General features: G+C 46.9%; 1 protein-coding gene across 1 annotated transcript; it reads left to right on the top strand.

The window, feature by feature from the left end:
* Nucleotides 1-2,603: 2,603 nt before the first annotated feature.
* Nucleotides 2,604-5,422, top strand: LOC119455358 (D-aminoacyl-tRNA deacylase). Its single transcript, XM_037716742.2, has 2 exons — nt 2,604-2,762; nt 3,446-5,422. The coding sequence occupies exon 2, from the start codon at nt 3,499-3,501 to the stop codon at nt 4,018-4,020; it is 522 nt and encodes a 173-aa protein (XP_037572670.1). The 5' UTR covers nt 2,604-2,762; nt 3,446-3,498; the 3' UTR covers nt 4,021-5,422.
* Nucleotides 5,423-24,427: the final 19,005 nt, after the last annotated feature.

The raw sequence follows: 24,427 nt of genomic DNA, 5'->3' as shown, positions 1-24,427 counted from the left end.
CCTATGGCGGTGTACCGCAGCGACCATAAGGCCATGGTCCCTGTGGTCACTAAATCAATGAAAACCACCGGATCATATATATTTCTCATTCTTTAATGTTTCAAACAACCAATTACACCATCACATTTTAATAGTCATAATTGGAAATACATAATTCCCGCCATGGTACAGCTTCGCTGCTCTTCCATCTCCATCCCAGTGGAAGGGCTGACAGTTTTTTAATCTTAATTGCCCCCTTTCCACGAAACAATACCACCCACCTACACCAAGACTTCCTCACTGTTTTATTAAATTTCTTTTGCAATCAGCCTCTTCAATAGACTGCTCCCCCGCCGTCGTGGTGGGAAACGATGCAACACGAGTTCATCGAAACGGTATCATTGCACACGCAGACATATCTGCTTCCTTCTGTGAGTACTGTGGTCAACCAGTATCCCCCCCCCCCAGTACCAACTTCCCCAACTTTCTTTTTCTGCAGACATCTGTCTTTCGCGCTCACGACGTCCAGTGAGGTGCGATTATCTTTGTCAGGTGAGCACGGTGTAAGATATATACGGTATATATAATATCTTACCCCGTGCAGGTGAGGCAGTAAGAAAACGTTGGTGCAGGCGAATGCCGGGAAATAAGGGAACACCCAGTTAACCACGTCAGTTCTTGTTTTCCACCAGTTCGTGCACAAGTAGCGCCTCTTGCTGTGTGTGAGGCCAGCACGTGCAAGCGCTACCCGGCTGACTCGCTTTGGGAAGCGGCTGCAGGTACTGTGCGACAGTTTAACGAACTGATTTATTTCACTTCACACAACATATAGCGACAGAGTCATTTTAGCACTTCGGCGGAGCGCTTCCTTCGCTCTGTATTGGCTCCGCAACATCGGGTAACCAATGCGTTGCTCCACCGCGTCCGTGAGCTCCACGACACGAACAAAATTACCGCGTTATATCGAGCAAATCACCATGCAGCGATAAATCAGGTCTTAGCAGCATTTGCCATCCCATCACACAATAAAGTCGGTGGGAACAAGCGAGCAAACGACGAAACACGAGACAAGACCAAATCATTGTTTTGTCGTTGTCGCCATTGTTTAGTCAACAGTGAAATTCTTGCCCAACAGCACAACTTTCCGTTCTGAACTGAAACGGAGCTAGCCGACCTACATGCGCCAACTAACGCGTTTAGGTGAGGCAACAGAATCTGAAAAAGCAACTAAGTACTGTGGCATCGCACGCTGACAAATGCACCACAGCGATTTCAAAACGCTTGACCGGGTTCGCTCGAAGTTCTGCATAACGACTACTTATCCTGGATCCTTATTTTCTGCTCGTAGAACCATAGGATGGGAAACAGCCAATTGCACACTGGACGCGAAGGCCGCGCGGTCGTCCACACATAAGGACGAGACAGTGAACAAACCAGCGGCCTGCGCAACAGCTCCGAGCGCGACCTGTTTTGTAACATCGTCTGCTTCGTTTCCGATAGCGAAACCGATTGCGAACGCGAGCAAAAACACGTTGACGCGTCAGACACGCGCCCAACCCTCGCGTACGAAGTCGAACTCGTTCGTCGAAACAGAAAGCGCAATCGTGGCGGCGTCAGAGCGTTCGCGCGCGGCGATTATTGCACATCTTATGCAGCCAAGTACACGCCCCAGACCTTCGGGAGTGGAAGTTGACGAAAAGAAAAACACGGCACGCGTCCAAACAACAACGGACGCGGAACCCGCAGATAAGACATCAAACGACTCGCCAGGGTCGCGGGCACCGTACTTCTGGACGGGCCTCGAAGGTCACGCGAGCCGCCGCGACAAATCCCTCGGGTAACACGCCTGTTCATAAAAATCCGCACAACGAAGGTCAGCTCATTTCGTAACGGGAAGGCCGTGAAAAACGTTTGTAACGAAGTGATTAAGCCTAAACCTTCGAGGAAATCAGCTGGCCTTGGTGTTGATGGACCGGTAGGGAGCACGTATACGCGCTCGCCTGCGTACATCACGTGGAAAATAGCTTCCGAAGAGAATTACGCCAAATGCGTACTTACTGTTTCAGCTATCGCTGGATGAGACGACCCACGATCAGACGCAGAATCACAGCCACTCGTAAATTTAGCACTTGAACGAAAGGCCCGACGATACGTCAAGTTCACTCAACACAGAAGCAACAACGCCGCGTCTGTTCTCGGCATTCCTCCTGCATCAGGATGAGAAAACGCTTAGGCGCATGCGCCTGGTGTCGCCTGCTTCGTTCTCGACCTTTTTGTGCTTTGAAAACACGGTGAAAAAGTAAGGAAAGTTTGACGGTGTCACTTTGTCGCTGCACACTCAGAAACGCTGAAGCAAAATTGCACCTAAGTTTACATGCACCAAAACTGCAACAAACGAAAACAGCGCACATCACATATGCAGCGCAACGCCGCTGAAGTCCTGAAGCAGACGAATACAAGCACCCAACCAATCTAATATAAACAAAACAATTAGCAAGTTTATAGTACAATGTAAAAACAAAAACTATTTTTACTTGTAAATATGTTTAGATAATTATACAATTATGTAAAAATGGTAAAGCCCAAATAATTATTGGGCTATGTTCAGCCATGAATGAACCAAGTGAGGCAACTATGAGAAAAATGGCAGCGTACTTGTAGTCTAGATTTTATTTGTCGATGCAAATAACGCGAACTGCAGTTTCAGTGAACTAATATTACGGTTCTTTCATTACGATCTGTACTCGAACCACCGTGGCCCAGGATACAAAGGACTGGAACTGGTGCGTTGGAAATGCTTGTGGTGATTGTGGTGGCAGCCGCTATATCACGCATGTGACAACAGGAACTGAAGTGCCGCTACACGACATATTGTGCAGCACGGCAAACATATGTCCTTCAGATGCTCCGACACAAATTTACAAATAAGCGATAAAGTGTAATGGATCAGTAGGAAGCATTTCGTGCAACAAGGTGCGACTGTACGACTCCTTGTGTAAAGTAATTGGTTCACATCGTTTCACGGTTGGAATGTTTAGCTTTGTTGCACTCACGAGAAGTAATAAAAACTAACGTGATGAACAACTAGCATGATGAAGCCGCTACCGTAAAATGTCACTGTTCTTGTGTATAGCATGAACGGCACTCTAGAGTTAATAAACTCATGGCAGAACTTCGAAGTACTGTATGTTTCTAAATATAAAATATTGTAAAGGTACGTAAAATTAAGCCGTAAGTTGTTAAGTGCTCTCTACGAGACGATATAAGCTGCGCGCATGAAAAAATTACCCGAAAGTAGCGAACGTTGCTTAAGTTAGCAGTCATATATCAGTTAGCTTAAAGTGAAAGCCGTTAAGCATTGATTAGCTTTGATATATTCTATATATCCTCTACTCTTGCCTTTCTTTCACAAGAAACAACTGATCTACCACCGTGTGACAACGTTCTCTGGTTTGTTCCTGAACAGGCCGCCACAGGCAAACGACAAGAACCGTCCGTGACCGGCCCCAGTCTCCCGCGATGCGTGCAGTCATCCAGCGGGTTCGATCAGCAGCAGTCCACGTTGACGGACGCCTCATAAGCAGCATCGGTCGCGGCCTGTGCGTTTTAGTTGGCATTCACCGTGACGACACCGAAGATGACATCGATTACATCGTACGCAAGATCCTCAATCTCAAGCTGTTTGATGACGACGCTGGCAAGCGGTGGAAGCTGTCGACGAAAGACCTGCAGTTTGAAGTACTCTGTGTGAGCCAGTTCACGTTGTATGGCACGCTCAAAGGAAACAAGCCCGACTTCCACCTTGCCATGGAAGGGGACCGTTCGAAGCAGTTCTATGAGAGGTTCCTTCACAAGATCAGGGCAGAGCACAAGGAGGACTTGGTAAAAGATGGCGAGTTTGGAGCACTGATGCAAGTGGATATTCAAAATGACGGCCCGGTCACTCTGGAAATTGAGTCGTCTGCTTTCCGGAAGGCCGTGCCTTTGCCACAGGAGCGTGGGGAACCGGATGGCGGTGCTGCAGATGATTCAGTTCCTTGATTGAACAAAGAAGAAATAATTCTAAGGACTGTTTGAGGCTCTGCCCTCGCACTGCCGATTTCATTACGAAGAGCATCCCATGTGTGACACCATCTGTGTCATGACTTATGGCTCTTTGCGATGTTATTCCTCTGTTACAGAGCACTCATTGACTATTCTACCCTGAACTAGGCTGAAGGAGCTCATAGTGATATATGAAGATGCATCATGCTATGGCTTTTCATGGTAAACTGGGCATCATCGAGTGGGTATTTATGAAAAGCGTTTCATAGTTGCATAAATGCTTACTGGTGGTTGGGCAAATTCTTCATATCTGTATTATGTGTAAAGCAGGATGCATAAAATGTTGACAGTTTGCAATTTGTCAAGATCTCAGCAGCTTCCGGCCTAATCTGTCACCTACTTGGCATTAATGTTTACTGCTGATTGAACAAATGGTCAGCAGATGTGCAGTGTGTCTTTTTTTTCTCTTCTTTTTAGTATTAAATATAAGGCAGTGGACTTTATCAAAATATTTTTACTTTGAGTTCACTGTTGGTGATGTACATGCAAACTTCAAATTCCGATGAGACCCACCACAGTGGCTGTGGCCTTCTTCTGCTGAGCAAAAGGTCACAAGCTAGATTCCAGGGAGGCCAGAGCAGCCACATTCCACTGGTAGTGGAATGCAAAAACATTTTAGTACCAAGCTTTGGGTGCATGGAAAGGGCGTGTTGCAATTCTAGCCAGCATTGTAGACAGTCCACATTAACAGCTAAAAGCCGGCTTCCAGCCCAAGTAATAGAATGCATCTGGAACCATCTGGGAGACCTCTCTGTGATGTGACGCCAAGTCGTGTTGAGAAGAAATAAAATGGAAAAGCGCATATTTTTACTGTATTTTAACACTTTGCATGTGCGAACTTATGAAAAGTTTTATTGTACCTTGCATTAAGTGTGCAAGAAAGTATGACTACTTTTTGAGTATGACTACTTTTCCCGTAAGCAGACGACCTTCTGTAGAGTTTCCAAGCCATCTTGTTTGAACAGAAAAGCTTGCGTCGTTTTGAACTTCAATTCTGTCTACGCGAAGCTGTTTCTATTGCCAGCTTAAGATGGCTGCTGTACACTTAGTTGCGTGTTTAGCCGTCTACGGCGAGTATTGGAACACAGTCCAAGAAACCCTGAATGGCCAAACTTTGTTCGAAAACCTCTATTGCGGTTTCTCTCATAGCCCTATGTTGCTTCAAGATGTTTGCATCTCCTTCAAATTTTGAATCAGAACATCAAACTTGGCTATGTGGTTCTGTGATATTTGAGATGATCATGTTTTATGTTCTCTCTTTGGGAATGCATATGTGTTCTTGAATTTCATTGGCATGCTTGTTATGCAGTTTTGTTAGAATTAAAGCATGGAATTCTGAGCCCTTTTGTTCACTTGCTGTTGCTTCATGTATTGTATTTGTACTGAAGTATTTCTGTTGTATTTGCTGAACATGGCTGTTATCAATTGACAGTGGCTTCGTTTGTAGTGTTTCTTAAAGAAAGACTAAAAGAAAGTTATACAGGATCACAGCATTTACTTGTCCATTAAGAGGAGATATACGCAGAAACCCAATGAAGGCACTCCTCAAGCCTGTTGGCTGAGGGCCGCATTCTTTACAAAAGAAAGCAAGGGAGGTAGCATGCACAGGTATATCAAGAAGCAGGAGCCAAACAAGAAAAATTGGTTGATGCCATGATAAGTTCTGGTGGAAAATGAGCAACAAATGAATAGCCACTAACTGCACTAAGATATCAAAAATCATAAGGAAGAAAGGACCTTGTAATTTAAACTAAGATAATGGTTGCCTCATATATACTTCATTTTTTTAAACTCTGGCCTGTGCGTTTAGAGCAACAGCATTTAATCTCAACTACAGTTGCCATTCTTTAGCATGGCCTGCTCAGGGCCTGTGGGTTTGCCATAAAAGCACCAGTTATTAATGGTAGCCATAGGTCAGCAGTGTGGGAGAATACACTCACTCACCATAATTTTTTCCAGGCCCCGCACTCACCCACGTTCACACTCACCTCCACTCACACTCACTGGCACTCACTCGCACTCACTCGCACTCACCTCCACTCACAGACACTCACTCGCACTGATCTCCACTCACACTCACAGGCACTAACCTGCACTCTATTGGGGCTGGGGGTCGTGGTCTATCCGAGTTCGACGTCAAACTGCGGGTCTTGCCTACGCAGTCGCTGCTACCAGTTGTTGGGGTTGAGGACGGACTTGAAGGCAGGAACATGTTCTCATTGAGAACGAAGAGTAATGGGCTTATTTACACTATTTACATCACAAGTATGAGAACGAGACGGTACGTCTCGTCAGTCTAGCTTGACTGGGTCGGAGCACTCTACATCGAAGCACTGGCTACATCTCGGGGCAGATCGGGAGAGCACTCGGCAGATGGGAGAGCACTCTCGATGGCCCCCACAGTCCTCTTAAAACCCCTCTGTCCAAGCTGCGGTCCCACGATCCTCCAATCGGAGCGTCGAAAGTCCACGTAGGTTCCGCCTTGAGGGAGAGGGTGTGCATACTCCCCCGTCGCCTTTGTTTCCCGAGCACCTTCGAAGAAATTCCCTCGGGCACACACTGCGCACTGCCCCACAGAAAGGAGGAGACGCTCGTAGGACAGGTGGCCTCGCGCCAAACTTGACGCGTCGGTTGTTCTCGGAATGGGCCAGCCATCGAACGGGTTTGGAGAACTGCCTTGGCGGCCAGCTGGTCTGTGAGCGGCCGTGAGAACGCGTCTACTTTTCCAAGAGTCTCCTCTTCCTATAGTGTCGAGACACGTACTCTTTGTAAGGTGTAGAGACAAGGTGTCGCCGCTGATCTTTTCCCGGCGGGACGGCTTTTCAGCCTCCCGAAGCGATTAGTCGCAGGCAATCAGGAGACGCTTCCAAGATCGCTGCCCCCGCTGGTCGCCGAACGTAACAGCTCCTCCGCGGCCCGGAAAATCTCGACCGGCCAGCGCTGACAACCGCTGGTCAGGAAGAGAGTGGCTGGTGACCCAGAAGATGGCTTGGCATTCTGCAACAACTGCAAACTTGGAATACCTGCAACCATCTCACAACAACCGGCACGAAAGAGTCGATCCCGGCAACACAGTACCACTCAGCGTGCAAACACCCGGAATCAGCTGTTAACTCACCAGGCCTTATACCAAAATTTCAATGAGCCACTCAACTGGGGATTGCAAATTTCGACCCCAAAATTTTGTGCCGCCAAAGCGAGCGCTCACGTTCCTTTGAGTTCAACGAAACCCGACTGTCGCGCTTGCACGAGAGCAAAGGCATACGTAGAGCTGAACCAGAGGCTCTAAAATACCAACGCTTCAGCATAACTTCAGCAGCCTATCTTCACGAACAGCCTGTTCATACCCTTATCACAGTGGACTACTTATCGCACCTACTGGCGCCACTGCACAGCCTCATGAACTCTAAGGATACATAATCAAAATCGCGCCAATTTTGAGCTCCCTAATCACAACGCATACTTGCGTCTCACGCAGACGTGTTCTTTCCCTTTTTTCTTTGCAGGACACGCCTTGAAAGAACAAAACTAAACTTGCGTAACTTACGCAGTCACAAGAATTTTAGAAGAAAACGCGTCTGCTGATAACTACGTCCACGCACGCTTAATAGAAAACTTAGAACACTGGCGCCCCGAACACACACGAGCGACCCAGTCATAAACATTGTTTCTTTCTGTCCACACAGGACACGCGCTAATGGAACGTAAACACAACGCGCTTAACCCTTAAAGAAAAATTTACAATTTTAACTAAGGTTAACTGATAGATACAAACGCGCGTTATTATAGACTTTCAACAAATGACCTTGACGTTTCAAGTCATTCAAAAAAAAAAAAGAATGCCTAACTACTCATTACTGAACACTTCGTGAAAATAAAGCTTTACTGAAATCAAATCTTTCAAATCCGGAGCTTCTGAAACGAAAATATTAACAAAGCTCTAAATTACTTACTGAAAGAAATTCTAATCTCATATCGCGAAACCTTTAAATGCTCAAAAACAAACAAACTAAACAAATGGTTTGTTTCTGCGGAACCTTTACTTTTCCCTGTCGTGCCAATTGATTACGACGGACTCATACTTTTGAGCCGTACTCGAGGTGGTCGCGCCCTGAAAGCTATTCTGGCCATCCAGGAACAACAAAAGGCCTGACATTCCTTTAACTCTTTCGAGACTTCACAGTCCCCTGCCAATTTGTTCCCTGACGACATGCTTTCAAAACGACCTCGGTTAACCGCGTCGCGTCTCCCTATCACTTCACCTCGTCCTGCCACCTTGCACCCCTTCGCACTGCATGCTGCACCCCGTAAAAAACGACGGAACGACGGGGAACATAATTGCCCCGTGCCCTTTGTCCGCGTTCGTGCAGAGCATGCTCCTTTGATGCTTTTACGCCGGCGACTCGGACACGCTTTAAACGAAAACGCCGATCGCACCTTTCTTTTCTTGGCGCCCCGCTCATGCATCTTTACGCCTATCATTTTGCTAGGCTGCAGTCGGACTCTACCGCATTCCGATCCTTACGGCGCTTCCTTCTACGGTGCTTCTTCTTCGAACTCACTTTTGAGTAATCTGCTCGCGCCTCGTGCTGACCGTTGCGTATCTCCTCGGTCCGGATCTCTGTCTTACCCGCACAGTCTGAGTGATTTATCATTAAATCCTCTTCCTCTTTGCCCCGACTGGCGGACAGCTCGACCGACCCTGTAACAATGCAGCTGTCTTTATCCGAGCTACGCAACTCGCACTCCTGCGAACTGCCCTCTACTGCATTGTCCAGCTCACGCTGTGCATCGGCACACAGCTCGTCGGTCTCAATCGCTGTCTCACCCGCACAGTCCGAATGATTCGTGCCTAAATCATCCCTCTTTTGGCAACCTAGACTGGCAGACAGCTTTACCGATCCCTGAACTATGCGGTTGTTTACCTTTGAGCTACACAGCTCGCAATCCTGCGAACTGCCCACAACCGCATCGTCCAGCTCGCACTGCGCATCGGCACGCAGCCCTGACTCGACCTGGGTGCTCGTGTCTGTCGGGTCAGCAGTGCCCTGTTCCTTGTTAACGACCTCGCTAACAACTCCTGCGACGCCCACACACGGTGACTGTGCCAATTCATTCACAGCTGGCCTAGCTGTCTCTACAGTGCTCTGTTGGCACAGCACCTCGTGGCTCTCACTACGGCCTTCAACGGCCTCTGTCGCCACTAAGGCATCGTTAGCAGCTAACACATTAAGTTCATCTTTGAACTCGCTGCTAACCTCAGAGGTACTAACCTCTTCGGCTCTTGGCAAAACCCTGCTAGCGACTTCCTCCCATTTTCGCTGCCTCCAACTTACAGATTTCTCAAGCCACCGATCTCTTTCTTCGATTGACTGCTGCAAACGTCCAATGTGTCTCTCCACCGATGCTACATACTCCCTGCTTGCTTGCCTCTCTTCCGGACTGCATTTCTCCTGGAATATTCTTTTCAATTCCTGCCTCTTTTCTTCCTGTTCCTGTCTAATTTTTTCCTGTTTCTGCCTAATTGGTTCCTGCTTCTGTATTTTGCTTATAATTTTGTTACCGAGATGTTCGATGATATACAAATCATTGTCACTTTGGAGAATGGTTTTACGAATCTCTGCTTCTGCTAAGTCATCCTCTACGTCTACCTCGAGCTCCTCACACAACCACAACAGGCCAGCTCTCGTCAAACTCAACAGGACCATGGTCGCTACTTTTAAGCTTTGGCTCTGCTGTCACACAATACTTGCTGCGCTAACCACGCAAATCAGAATTCTGAATCAGAATACAAGTAAAAGATCCCCAGCGATTCAATTCTACAAAAACAGAAATTAAAGCCTGGTAAATCCTACAGCCAAAACCAAACGCTTACCCACAGAAGCAGCACCATATCACCAGTCCTTCTCCGCCGTATCCAGTCAGTTGCAAGAGGTGGTCATTCCCAAGTCGCCTCCAACTTGATCAGGATACCGGTCGGTCACCACGTCCATCCCAAAATCCGTGAGGTCAATCTCACCGCTGCTCACCAGTTATTGGGGCTGGGGGTCGTGGTCTATCCGAGTTTGACGTCAAACTGCGGGTCTTGCCTACGCAGTCGCTGCTACCAGTTGTTGGGGTTGAGGACGGACTTGAATGCAGGAACATGTTCTCATTGATAATGAAGAGTAATGGGTTTATTTACACTATTTACATCACGAGTATTAGAACGAGACGGTACGTCTCATCAGTCTAGCTTGACTGGGTCGGAGCACTCTACATCGAAGCACTGGCTACATCTCAGGGCAGATGGGAGAGCACTCGGCAGATGGGAGAGCACTGGCAGATGGGAGAGCACTCTCGATGGCCCCCACAGTCCTCTTAAAACCCCTCTGTCCAAGCTGCGGTCCCACCATCCTCCAATCGGAGCGTCGAAAGTCCACGTAGGTTCCGCCTTGAGGGAGAGGGTGTGCATACTCCCCCGTCGCCTTTGTTTCCCGAGCACCTTCGAAGAAATTCCCTCGGGCACACACTGCGCACTGCCCCTCAGAAAGGAGGAGACGCTCGTAGGACAGGTGGCCTCGCGCCAAACTTGACGCGTTGGTTGTTCTCGGAATGGGCCAGCCATCGAACGGGTTTGGAGAACTGCCTTGGCGGCCAGCTGGTCTGTGAGCGGCCGTGAGAACGCGTCTACTTTTCCAAGAGTCTCCTCTTCCTATAGTGTCGAGACACGTACTCTTTGTAAGGTGTAGAGACAAGGTGTCGCCGCTGATCTTTTCCCGGCGGGACGGCTTTTCAGCCTCCCGAAGCGATTAGTCGCAGGCAATCAGGAGACGCTTCCAAGATCGCTGCCCCCGCTGGTCGCCGAACGTAACAACTCACACTCACTGGCACTCACTGGCACTCACCTCCACTCACACTCGCAGACATTCACTCGCACTCACCTCCACTCACACTCACTGGCACTCACTCGCACTCACCTGCACTCACTCGCACTCACCTGAACTCACATTCACTGGAACTCACTCGCACTCACCTGCATTCGCACTCACTCGCACTCACCTCCACTCACACTCACCCCTTTGAAATGAGTGCGAGTGTGAGTGAGTGCACTCGTGAGTCACTGTGCCGAACTATACCACTCACAATTCGTGTATATTCATAACGAAGCTTCCAATTTAGCACTTGTTGCATCGGGAGTGCGCCAAGGCAGTGTTTTGGACCCAGTTTTATTTTTAATTTACATAAAAGATTTGCCTTCCCGATTACATGGTAACATCCGTCTATTCGCTGACTATTGTATTTCATACCGAGAAATTATCACAGTGATAATCACCATATACAAAATTCTGCCTTTTCTTGGTGTCAGGAGTGGCACATGACTCTAAATGCCTAAAAATCTGTAACGCTAACAGTAAGAAAGAAACAGATATCTGAGTTTACTTACGTTATTAATGACACACCTCTCACTTGTGCATTTCAGCGTAAATATTTAGGTGTCACTTTAACATACGCTCTCCAATGGAAAGCCATGATAACTAAAGACCTCAAGTGGAAATCAATGTACATGCTGAGCACTAAAGCGACTCGTCTTTCTGAGAAGACACCTTCGTCTTGCGTCCCCAGATAAAATTTACTGGCCTACAAAATGCTTGTTCAAACAGTGGTGGAGCACTCCAATATTGTTTGGTTTCCGTACACAAAAGAACTCATTGCAAGAATGGAAGGGGTGCAGAGGAAGGCAATAAGGTTATGTTTTAATCAATACAACGAATTCATTGACTGAATTATCAGAGAGCTCCTTTATTAACACTGCAAAGTAGAGAAAAACTAGCACAACTAAAGTTTTCGTTTCAATTTATTCATGGTGACATAAACATTGACGTCAGCCCCAAACTCTCTCTGTCCATCTCTCTGTCATTGACATTAGACATGTGCATGCTTGCCGCCCATGCTCGCTAAGCTCCCCTTAGGTCGGATTGAGCCAAGAGAGCGGGGAATAGAGGGAGAGATTGACTGTCCGTATATTTAGTCAACCACTTAACGCCGAAACAAACACAAAAGGGAGAACAAAGCGGTATCTATCATTGCATCTTCGCTTTTTCTCCATGTATGCGAGCGTGTGTGTCTGTTACTCTGTGCTAACTTGGCTAGTCCCTCTTCCGCTCTGCCTGTTTATATAAGGAGCCTGTACGTGTATGTTTAAGAGGGAAGCAGGAAGAAAATGAGGAGCCATTCCACCCTCTGAAGGTGAATGACCAGCGAAGCTGTAGCAAATCACACGGTATTAAGCGTCTTCACTCAGTGGAAGTCATGGCAAAATTTGCCGGTCATGATTTGGATATGTCTGCCATCAGCGCTCCAGCCCATACGTATTCCCTGGCGTATTATAGAAAATGTCGCACTTTCGCCCGACAGGCGAAGTTTCGATTGCGATAGCAAATTAGTAGAGAGCTATGGGCCGTATAAACTTGTAAACATTCACCTACTAACTAAATAGACAAGCACAGTGTCACGCGCACACAGGTAAACATGAACGCATCTGGCTCGATGACCGCGGAAACTCGCTGTCAGAACGCTGGAGTAAGGAGGCGCAGCTATAGCCACGAGCGAATTGACCTTCGTGCCGCCTCTCGCTTCAAAGCGAACTAAACGTCGAAAACACAGCGCATACGAAGTTTGCCAGCTCTAGTTGAACATAGTTCACGTCGCAAATCGCTCTGAAGAGGAGGCCCGCGCAAGCGCGCACTTTTTCCACGTCGCAGATCGCTTTCAAGATACGACACCCACGCGGCCGCCGCCAAAGCAAGACGACCCTACCCCCCCTACCCCCCGTGCCTGACAGAAGCAGCGCGCTTCCACCCCGCCTTCTCCCTCGCGTGCGCGAGATTGAGCAGCAAGTGTCGGCTGACCCTCGCAAGCTTGCACTTGCACATGCAGCGTACCGCCAGCACGGGGCGACGATTTTACCGTGTTTGGACTTTATACGGAACCTCACAACGACGTCCACGACCACGGCAGAAGTTCGCTTGGAGTGTCCATATAATTGCTATCGCAATATAATATATCCGCTCATTTCATTATACATTGTCTCACTCATGCCTGAACCTTGGATTATTACAACCTTAGTGAGTGGTTTCTACCTTGGCGTGCACAATCTGCTAGCACGATAAGTCATCACAGCGAGTGAGCTTGTACACACAACGTGCCTCCATTTTTCCACAAGCAAGGTGAACCGATATCACCTCTGCTTATCGTTCAAAAACTCACCATGTTCACACTCACTTCTACTCACAAGCACTCACTCATGTTCACACTCACCTGCACTCACACTAACGTTCACACTCACCTCTATGCACCCAGACGCACTCACCACGTTCACACTCACAGCACTCAGTCACGTTCACACTCGTCTCCACTCACTCACAGGCACTCACCACGTTCACACTCACACTCATTGGCTCTTACCTCCACTCACACTCACTGCACTCACTCAAACTCACCTCCACTCACTCACACTCACCTCCACTCACACTCACTGGCACTCACTCTCACTGGCACTCACGCGAACTCGCACTCACTTCCACTCAGAGTCAGTGGCACTCACTCGCACTCGCACTCACCTGCACTCACACTCACTGGTACTCACTCGCACTCACCTCCACTCACACTCACAGGCACTCACTCGCACTCACCTGCACTCACACTCACTGGCACTCACTCGCAGTCGCCTACACTCACACTCACTGGCACTCACTCACTCGCACTGGCATTCACTTTCACTCGCACTCACCTGCACTCACACTCACTGGCACTCATTCGCGCTCGCACACACCTGCACTCACACTCACTGGCACTCACTCGCACTTACGCCTTTTAAATGAGTGCGAGTGAGTGTGAGTGAGTGCACTCATGAGTGAGTGCGCCGACCTATGATGGTAGCTGAAGAACAAAGCCACGATGAGTGAATACCAGCGGCAAGTGTGAGGGAAATATGCGGATCCCACTTACCGCGGGGATAAGTGGATGCAATGCTTGTCAAAGGCTTTCATCACACTCTCAATATTGAGATGTTGGTCTCGTGGTAAAGGTAGAATGGCAATTTCGGGTGTATGCACTGAGGAGTATTAAATGTAACTCTTGATGTTTAACACGCCTACACCGCTTGCAAATACATGATCAACTGCAGCTCCCATTCGAGACATTAGTAAATGTCCTTTACCGTCATGCTGAATTATACGAACACCTTTTGTGGCGTTATTAACAACTGCTCCCTCTGCTAACTCCTCTATGGTAATGCCGCAGCTATTTTTTAAGCTTTTCCCTCTTTATTTCAGCTGTGTGAGAGACGCCGTATTACGTCTACGTGGCTAAACACCATGGCCAAACTTGGAGAAAGGCAAAGAAGCAAGCCTACTTTAGCAACTGCAATGTGACAGCATTATCAGGTTCATTCCACTCACATTTGATTCACTGCCTTCTGGATAGGCCTGTGATAAAAACTACATTAAAACCCTTGCAAGAACATGTATCATACACAGGTATCACGATCGGCTATCCAGGTCAATGGTTTTAATTACAGCCTCTGGTATTAACCCAGATTTGGTTATGGCATCTCTGGGATTGGCCCAGTCTACTATAACACTGTCTCCAGGATCAGCCCCCATGACACAACCAATCCCGGGCAGGCAGGTAATGAAAACTTCACTTTAAGATAGGCCGAGAGCCATCGCTAATGTTCATTTTGTCAATTCCTGCTGTTATATGGCACTGTGGCATGCTACTGTAGCAAAATATAGTTGCCAACTACAAGCCCAGCAAATAGGGGTTAATATTATGAAAGATAGTCACTATTAGCATCAAATTTAATTTATTGAGTATTCGTAGTTGAATGAAATCAGTTTCCAAGCAATGTGCCCTCTAATTAGAATAGCATTCTTTGCACTGTCGGACCACTCTCTTTCCAGCTATCTAACAAAACCAAAAATGTGTGCCGATTCAAAAGATAGTGCAGTCTGAAAATGTGTGCCAATCCCGAAGGCAGTGAAGTCTAAAAATGTGAGCCTTTTTCGTAGGTATGTGCTGCTCTTGAATGAACCTCTTTGACACCAACTTGGGTGCATGCCACTGGATATGTGCCCCTGGGTATGCACGGATAGCAGCGCGATCAGAGGGAGATGGGTGCCCAGCTACAGTGCACGCCTCATACATGACATTTGCATACTTGAATAGTCATCGTAGACGAGTTCTCCTTGAATGTTTTTCCAATTCGTGATTTCTCCTTGAATGATTTTCCATTGTGTGGAGTTTTGTTTTAGCACCACTGTCAGGGTTGTGCATCAGTTGAGGACTGCATTCATATGACCCCAAAGGTTTCAAGGGCACAAAAGCCTCTGTGTCGTTTATCTCACTCTGTCGGGCTCTTTGCATGTAGCTTGTTGTGTGTGCATGGCACACTGAATGGCAGTGCACGGGCACAGAGCCTAGGCACCTTACATAGCCTCTCACCAGGCTTGGGCATTGCAGACAGACAATTCAGTGCATAGATCATGTATTGAAGATCGTGACTTCAAAGTATGACACTTGTGTAGCCACAAAAACAGCATAAAATTCAAACAAAAGCCCATGCACTCTTCTCGAAGGAGTCACTGGGGCTATGAGTGAGTGGCACCATGCACAATTGCATCTGCATGTCAGACACAGAACAGCTGCAGCACACACCTGCAGCACCGTGAACTTAGGGATTCCTGTGAAATGCTGAACATGTAGAAATGTCTGCGGAGATGCTCTACTCAGCAAGAAGGTAGACAAAGGAGGCAGCAGTTGTTGGGGTGTGGGTCTTGACAAAAAGGGGGGAAGTGGGCCCTTGGAATGCAGGAGAGGTAAAGCTAAGCTGAGCAGATGCGCAGATTTAGGCGAGACACGTCCCGATTTTACTGCCGTAGGATCCCACTGTCCAGCAGCTTACTTGTGGGACGGTGTTTTTTCCTAATTTCGCCTCTCCAGACCCCAAGCTATCCTGAAACACCTGCCCTGTGGTGCCAAATTAGCTGTTCGCTTTCTCGGATGTAGTGGCGCCCCCTTCAAAAAGACGCGAGCGGCAAGCGGCAAAGTGACACACTGGCGGAAGTAAGGCAGCAGCACCTGCACTTTTATACCAGTTCAGAAAGCGAACCTTTCCTTGTGCTCGCACGATTGGTCAGAATGGTGCTTTTGCTGACGAAACTGCAATTCTAATGAATCATGCAAGGGCAAGTGACTGGTTCACTTTCCGAACCGTTACAACTATATAGCATAACTTCCGAACCATTATATATTACCACAGCTGCTGGATAAAAAAAAAAGGTAGGCCGCGTGCATCGAAAACGGTGTCATCCGCCGCAGCGCCACCAGTCGGGTACTGTTGTCTGGGATCTGCATAGACAACGTGTGAGGAACGCGCATGGAACGCCGATGCCCGTGGAAGCCGAGGCATCCCATACCCGTCAGCTAGCGCCGTTTGGCCCAGCCAAGCGGTCGAGAATGCGGCTGTGACATTCACGCCCATTGCAGCCCGCCTGATGCAACAAGCTGCACCTTTTTTTGTTATCCAATGGCCATGATATTACAGTGTTGCTGTGTAGTGATATCGGTTATAACAAAAGATCTGGCAAGCACTAGCCAATACTAGGTGGACAGAAGGTCCGAGCAATATGCAATAGTTACCAGTACCATGCTGGTGCCATGTTGAAACTACAACTTTAACAAAAGTAAGTCAAATTTGTGGCATGCCTCAACGCAAGTTGTACATCGGTCAACCTGTCTTTCCCTGGAAGCAGTGCTCGAGCAAGCCCGATGGAGCCAGGCCAACAGGCACAAGGTGGAAGTGGAAAGTTCCACCCTCCCCACTTCTCTGGAGGCTTTGTCCTGATCCATTTCCACCATGGTTGGTCGCATGACCCGCATTGTCTTTTGTTTTGTTTGTTTGGTTGGTTATGTAGATGCATGTGCATAGCCAGTAGCCACCATGCTAGTGTAGTCTACGTGTGGCGACATTTTCATCGGTCTAACGATGCTGTGCCATTCGAGTTTGCTTCCTCCATAATGGACTACCAGCCAGCAAAAAGTAAACATACAGCAACTACTCTTGGAAAAAACCAAAGCAACGCGAAGGATCACAAAACCACAGCATCGTGAAGGATCACAAGAACAGCAAGAAAATGCACAAGTTGATGGAGAAGTACGAGCTTCCTCAGCCAACCATTTCCTCAAGCAAGTTTAGTCTAAAGCCCAAAAAGACATGGAGGAGGCCATTCATCAGTGGTTTCTTAATGCCCATGCACTGAATCTGCCATTCACTGGACCAATTCTGGCAGAAAAGGTGAAGCATTTTGCGTTCTTGCTCCACAATGCCAATTTACAGCCACACAGCAGCTGGATTCAGAACCAGAAGCATAGAATTGTATGCTTTATCACATAACGTTAGTGTATTGCTGCGAAGCTGACTTTAAATCATGTGGTGTAGGTGGCTTTGGGAAATCGGCTGCTATGCAACACATATTAGACCTTTGCCCATTTTTCTTGCTAAAAGATCAGGTGCACATTAGATTTATACTTTGTTTAGGAGAAAGTGAGCGCACGTTTGATTTGGGTACGTGTTAAATTCGGGCAAATACTGCCAACGAAGAAGCGGTTTCTGTGGCGTTTTTTCTACCTCTTGTTTAATTTGACCCGCTGGATAATTCAATCATTTTCGTTGGTCCTATCAGGATCGAATTAACAGACGTCGACCTACTACTACTTCTACTACTACTATACCCACTACAAATAATTTAAATATGGGCGAATAGATGGCATACCCTTTGTTGATCTGTCAAGGCTGCAACAGCAATGAACTGAAATAATTAGAAGCCCATTATTACAACCACTTGTCGAGTGGGAACGCAACCTCCCCTCCCCAAATGACCATCTGCTTCGTAAGAATAGAATTGAATAAATTATTTTTTGCAGAGTTTGCATTCCAGCTTTTTGCTAAATTGCTGGGCCCATAGCAAAAGCTTCAGGAGGCCCATGAATAAGATATGAATATTGCCAGTCCGCATTGCAACTCAACAGAGGTAAAGAATGTGCCAGTAATGCACCGCCTGCACTTAAAATACCCCAGACGCTTGTCACCCTCATTCTGCAACTGATGGCGCAAACACGAGCCACCAATGCACCCACCGTAGGCAGCTTGTGAGGGTGCTGGATAATAAGTAGAAAAGCTTGACCTGTTAGTTGCAGATCGCTCTTCCACAGTGAACATGTACATACATATATATGTATATATACAAATAAGTACATATACATATATACATATTTCTAGTTTTCTTTTGCACATACCACAAAACAGTTCCTAGAAGAACTTGAAAACAACGGACTGGACATCGAGTTTGGTCATAGCCAACGCTATGACAATGTAGTAGCTATGGCTACTACACTGTCATGGTCTTTGTCATTACACTGTACATTACTACGTTGTCATTGTCTACTACACAGAAATATCAAAACACTTGGAGGCTTTTAGAATAAAAAGGTTCATGGCGATTATTGTGTCCTTCGCTTAATGAAACTTCAAATAGACGGAACACATATTTCTGTCCCTTCGAGGTTCGTTTAAGCGGAGTCTACTCTATTTGAGACTGTTTTGAGACCAACAATGTTTGATCTTTAGTGCACACTTGAGTCTTGATCTGAAAATGACAGTAGACTGTTGTATTTGAATTCCTTGTGAATGACAGCCTTCTGGAAGTAGTGATGAAGCGCATATATTCAACAAAATCCTTCAAAAAGATACCAAGGCCCCATGCTGCCCCCCCCCCCCCCCCTTAATAAAAAAATAAACACCCCAATTAATGATCTGTTGTGTGAAAGAGACACTAAAATGACAATGACAACCACTGTTGTAATGAAAAGGCAAAATTTTCTACACAGTGCCTCAAGTTTCAGATTTCAGGAAAACAAGATCTCTTTGAAGTAGTGGTGTGCGAATATTCGATTCGAAAGTTACTATTCTAATCCCCCAAAATTGGTGTTTTCGGTTCTTTAAGTCAGCTTCACTGCAATAAATCAGTGTTCTGCGGCAAAGCATACAAAATGTATCGCAGTGAAGCATATCAAAACGTAAAAAGGGGCACTGTCACGGGGCCCATGCTAGTGCTTATGGCTACCCAACATTATCAGCTCATGTGCCCAAATTGTGATGCCTCTTCTTGCTTCTGGACAACAATGGCCTCCAGGTGCAAACCTCTGCTACTAATCTGGCTAAGTGCCTGAAGACACGGTTTCCAAACTACAAATTTGACCAAGAAGCAATCTTGGCAATGTTTTTAGACCGTCATTCTAAAGTATTTGAGTACCAACCACCAGGATGGCTTCAATGGCAAACTGCATTAAATACATGGCACTGCAATTTGTGCACCGATCAACAGAGATATGTCAACAGTGAAAGCTTCTGAAGGCGCTCCTTCCACGTGAGCACTGTATAAATACATCGATAAGCTGATCAAGCAGCAGTAATTTTGTTGAATAAGTTGAAAGATATGTGCATGATATGTGCCAAAAAGATCCATGTGAGTGGCGGTACAGGAATGGTGCCCATTGTTAGCTCTGTTTCCGAAGAGATACCTGCAGATACCAGACACTAGTGTGTCAAGTGAGCAGCTCTTTTTGGTGTCTGGAGGAATTGTGACAGGCAAGGGGTTGTTACTGCTCCCTGAACATGTCAAGCAGTTATCTTTCCTTCAGTACAACAATAAATAACTGCAGTTATACCGTCAAGCTACTATAGAATTTTGTTGACACGATATTCCTGTATCCGACTTGCTGTGCAATAAAGCTTTTTTTCCCCCCCCCGTACTTTTGGTTGGCGAAAAAATAGCATTTTTGCGAAACCAAAGGACTCGTATTCGAGAAATATTCAAGAAATATTCAATTCAATTTGCACTTGGTTTCATATTCGAATTCGCTTTGAAATAAAAAATTTAATATTTGCACACCTTTCCTTTCAGTTTTGATTCCATGACTTCCTTATCTTGACAACGATAAAAAATAAAAAGAAGGAGGTCCCTCACTTGTGTTCCCTTGCAGCTGCAGTAAGAAATTGGTTGCTGCAGACAGACACATGCAGTGTTGGTTACTACCTTTTATTGTTCACTATTTTGCTACAGCCAAAGAGTCAAAATACACAGTATGTTTCAAAATTGAACATAGATGATTGCAAGTGAACTGTCAGCCCAAAAAATATAGGACACATAACCCAGTTGTGGCCACAGAACACAATGCCTGTTTGAGGCGAGATCAATGCCTATAAAAGCCATCACATGGCAAGCCGGCTAAAGGAGAACTGTACAGCTGTTTGTCACCAAAAGAATATGTGTACATAAAATGGTGCCCATGACATCACCGGTCGCTTTTGGCGTTCTGTCTTGCATCTCTTCCTATGTTAGACGCTACTAATGGTTGTTTTCAAGTTGACTCACGACTATCCGTAGCTCTCACACTTCTATTTCAATTGACAATAAAATTTCAAATAATCGTTATAGTGAAAACTGGCACTGACATGCTGTTGCCAATTGGGGTAGCACTCAACATGGGAGGAGCGTGATCGAAAGGAACCAGCCAAATGCAAGATGCATGCTCTCTTTCGACCAGTCGAAGAGTACCCTGTTCGCGAGAGCGCATTCCCAAATGACCAGCCGAAGATGCAGTAAGGTTTGAAAACAAGAAATTCAGCATACGGCTTTCCAAGGCCACGAAGCTGTCTTACCTTACTTTTCTTGTCTTTTAAATGCTGAGGCAGTGTTTAAACACATCAGCACTTGTTGTTGCATGCTGGTTGAGTTGTGCTTTAAGAGCAAAAAGCAGAAAGACATTACAAACTACTTCGAGCAATAAAACATATTTGAATTCGTTCACTTTCCCACCATTTGTTAATGCAACCATTCGGATAATTCTAACAAATCTTGCGGTACTGCAAGGGTCAAATTATGGAGGTTGCGCATTACCCGATTACCTGCATGTTATGAAGTTGGCCAGTCCTTAATAAAAATATTATGCTCGCAAGCCGTGGTGCAATGCAGTCGTTCCCTCCTTTTTGTATTTTCCCTCCTTCTGATGCTAAGTTCATTGGCTTTTATTACTGTGAAGTCGTTGGTTATTAGGGGAGAAGAGAGGGGCTGTGCGATGTGGATGCCACTTATAAGACTGTAAAATTACACTGCAGAAGTCTCACTGTAATCGTGCTCACAAACAAAAAGCAACGATTGCAACAACTAACATTTGCAACAATGTAGCACACTTTACACAATATAAAAGCAAGAGCAAATTCTGTGATACTGATTAGTGCATACTTTTTCGAAATCTTGAAATCGTGACAGGGTGCATGTGTGTGACCAATTGCTTGCAACTAGTAAGGTTTGTTTTGACCACATAAACTTTCGTGAAATTTTTTGTTTCCCATCCAACCACAGCACGATGCTACAAAGCAGACTTTGTAACACCGGTATAAACTCAGCCTGATGAACGAGCTCGAACCTAATTGTTGCACTGCTATTAGGGGACTGTGCGCCAATCTGGTGGGAGCAAAAAGGTCAGCAATATATTTGATTCAAGAACTATTGCAGGTGAATGCAAAAGCTACATTCCTCATATGAATTACCAAAACACAATGAGGCAACTTAAATTGATCACGATAAAAGGGCACAAATAATCAATGATGCACAAGCAGTGAGGCAAATTCTATTACAGATTTTGACAGCAAGTCGCTGCTGCAAGGCCAGAACACTTATGCATAAAAAACTAATGGGGCACCTAAGCAATTCTTATGATGCTTAAATGCGAGAGCATTACTTGTCGCTGAGTGTACCGTAGCCGCTTTTCAAGTTGTTGGGGACTTGGGTGGTGAACGTCATTTCGCTGTAGTAGCTCGCTTTGCACGTTTCACTGCGTTACGATGGTCTCGTACTTCGTTGGCAATCAACTGACGCCTCCGGCCATGCTTTGCTGTCTCACCTGATCATGTAGACGTGAGCTATTCAACTTCGGGTGATGATGACTCCATAGTGCCGACACTGGAGCCACTCCTATCATGCGCCATCTAGTGCATCGCCTGCCAGGCAGAACCCAGCCTCGAAGATATTCATCACTGTCACCTGTTGCAACGATGGCGCAATGCAATGCTGGCGCAGTGGTTAGCGTGCTCGGCTACGGAGTGGTAGCAGTGGCGGTGGGGCAGAGTATCAAATCCTCACCGTGGCCACTTTATTTTTTTAAAGCGAAAGCATTATATGGCTCATGAAGCGGAAAATTCGGCAGCATCCCCGGAGATGGTACGAAAAGTCATCTCGCTACTACAGCGAAATGACGTTCACCACCCAAGTCCCCAACAACTTGAAAAGCGGCTACGGTACACTCAGCGACAAGTAATGCTCTCGCATTTAAGCATCATAAGAATTGCTTAGGTGCCCCATTAGTTTTTTATGCATAAGTGTTCTGGCCTTGCAACAGCGACTTGCTGTCAAAATCTGTAATAGAATTTGCCTCACTGCCGATCAACAGAAGGTGCATGCCACGGAGGCTGCTGGTTTTCTTGAAGCACCACCAGATGGCACTCACCTCTGCACATCCGCTAAAAGCATCTGCGGCGCTGGCCGTGCAGGGGAAAGAAATAAAAGAATGAGAAAGCTCGCCTTTGCACATAGCATTCGCCGAAAACGTATCCCGTTAAAGATTACGGTTGCATAAGCTGCAGTTGCCGGGAAGCGGCAACTGTGTGGCCGGTCTATATATAGCGCCGTGCATAGCGGTGCTGCCAATCGGTGCGGTGATTCTGCTGAGTTCTGTCATGTGCTACGACAGACGAACCTATGACTTCGATTTCTCAGTCAGTAGCTGCGCCCGGCTCCTTTAGACATCCACGCAAGTACGTCAATGAGGCCGAGGCATCATCGGAGAGACGTCACAATGCTTTCACATTCATCCACAGAGGGATACCCAAGTGCCCTTGATTTTTTTAAAAGTTAGATGAAGATGACGTAATTTGTGTGCCGTTCTTCTGCCATAACATTTCTGCTAAGGCTTTTTGATGACAGTGGGGTAGCACAATGAGCCAAGTAATGCTCTCGCATTAAAACAACTTACACAACACCAGACATAAGGAATAGCAACAAGACGAAAGGCAATACGCATAAAAGGCGTGCGATGATGGTGTGAAAGCAAGAAATACAAATGGTCAACACTTGGCATTCTGGACCTGCAATTCTGCAGCGTGACAAGAGCAGATGAAATGGTCCAAATTCCCTAAACCCTAGAAAAATTACTGGCAAGCGTCAGAGCGCCTAAAATAACTTATTAGAGTACAGTATAGACCACTTATAACGTAACCGCTTATAGTGCAGGACCGGATATAGTGCGGTCTTTTCAGACTCCCGTTAATTTTCCCATAGCACTTATGTATACACGTATCGCTTATAGTGCAGTTGCCGGAAACGAAATACCAGTTAACGTGCGGCTGCCTGGGATTCGGAAGTCAGCGGAGACAGTGAACGCTCCCCTCATACGGGTGCCCCAAGGAGTGCTCGAGGAAGAGAGATGAAGTGGAGGAGAAGGGCACATGGTGCGAACAGCCAGTGAGGCTGAAACGAGAATCTTGAGTGCGAGTCGTGAAATATCACGGCGTGCATAGCGAGCAAGGGCCACGAAACTGCCAACGCCGGCGAACGCTCGCTGCACGATAACGGCAGTAAACGAAACTTCAGGGAGCGGGCGGCGCTGGCACAGCACGGCGAAGGGCGCATGCGGAGACCGTGGAGGAGGGCGGCAGGGAAGCGGATTTCGCCTCGGCAACTCCGCCGCTTCGGTGGCTCCCCTCGCCCTCCCTCGTAGCTCCCTCACTTTCCACTGTCACCGTGCTTGCCCGCCGCTGTGCAGGCAGCGCGCCGCCGCTCCAGCTCCCCGAAGTTTCATTTTCTGCCGTTATCGGGAAACTGCCCACGCCGTTGGCAGTTCGTTGGCCGGCCAGGGACAGCGCCGCTGCTTCCCTCTGCGCCGTAGACGCAGCATGAAAGGCCAACACGTGACTAGAAAGTAGAGGAAGCATAAAGGAGAAAGAAGTGTTCACTTCCATTTTCTATGCGTGGCTACGGTAGTGTCGCTGAGACGTCGGCACGTACACGCATGTTCCGGCGTAACGCAGAATGTTCCGGCGTAACCAGAGAGGGTGAAATTTCCGCCGCATTTTTTTTCTTTTTTTTTTGTTTTGTTCGCGCGAGACATTGAGGGGTCTCTCCTAAGCTTTTACTCTATGGCGGTGCCGGAGCAATGCCGGTCGGAGGCGCCACCACGTGGT

This window comes from Dermacentor silvarum, chromosome 6 (genome assembly GCF_013339745.2).
Source record: "Dermacentor silvarum isolate Dsil-2018 chromosome 6, BIME_Dsil_1.4, whole genome shotgun sequence".
Taxonomy (NCBI): Eukaryota; Metazoa; Arthropoda; class Arachnida; order Ixodida; family Ixodidae; genus Dermacentor; species Dermacentor silvarum.
This window is presented reverse-complemented; position numbering and strand designations above follow the sequence as displayed.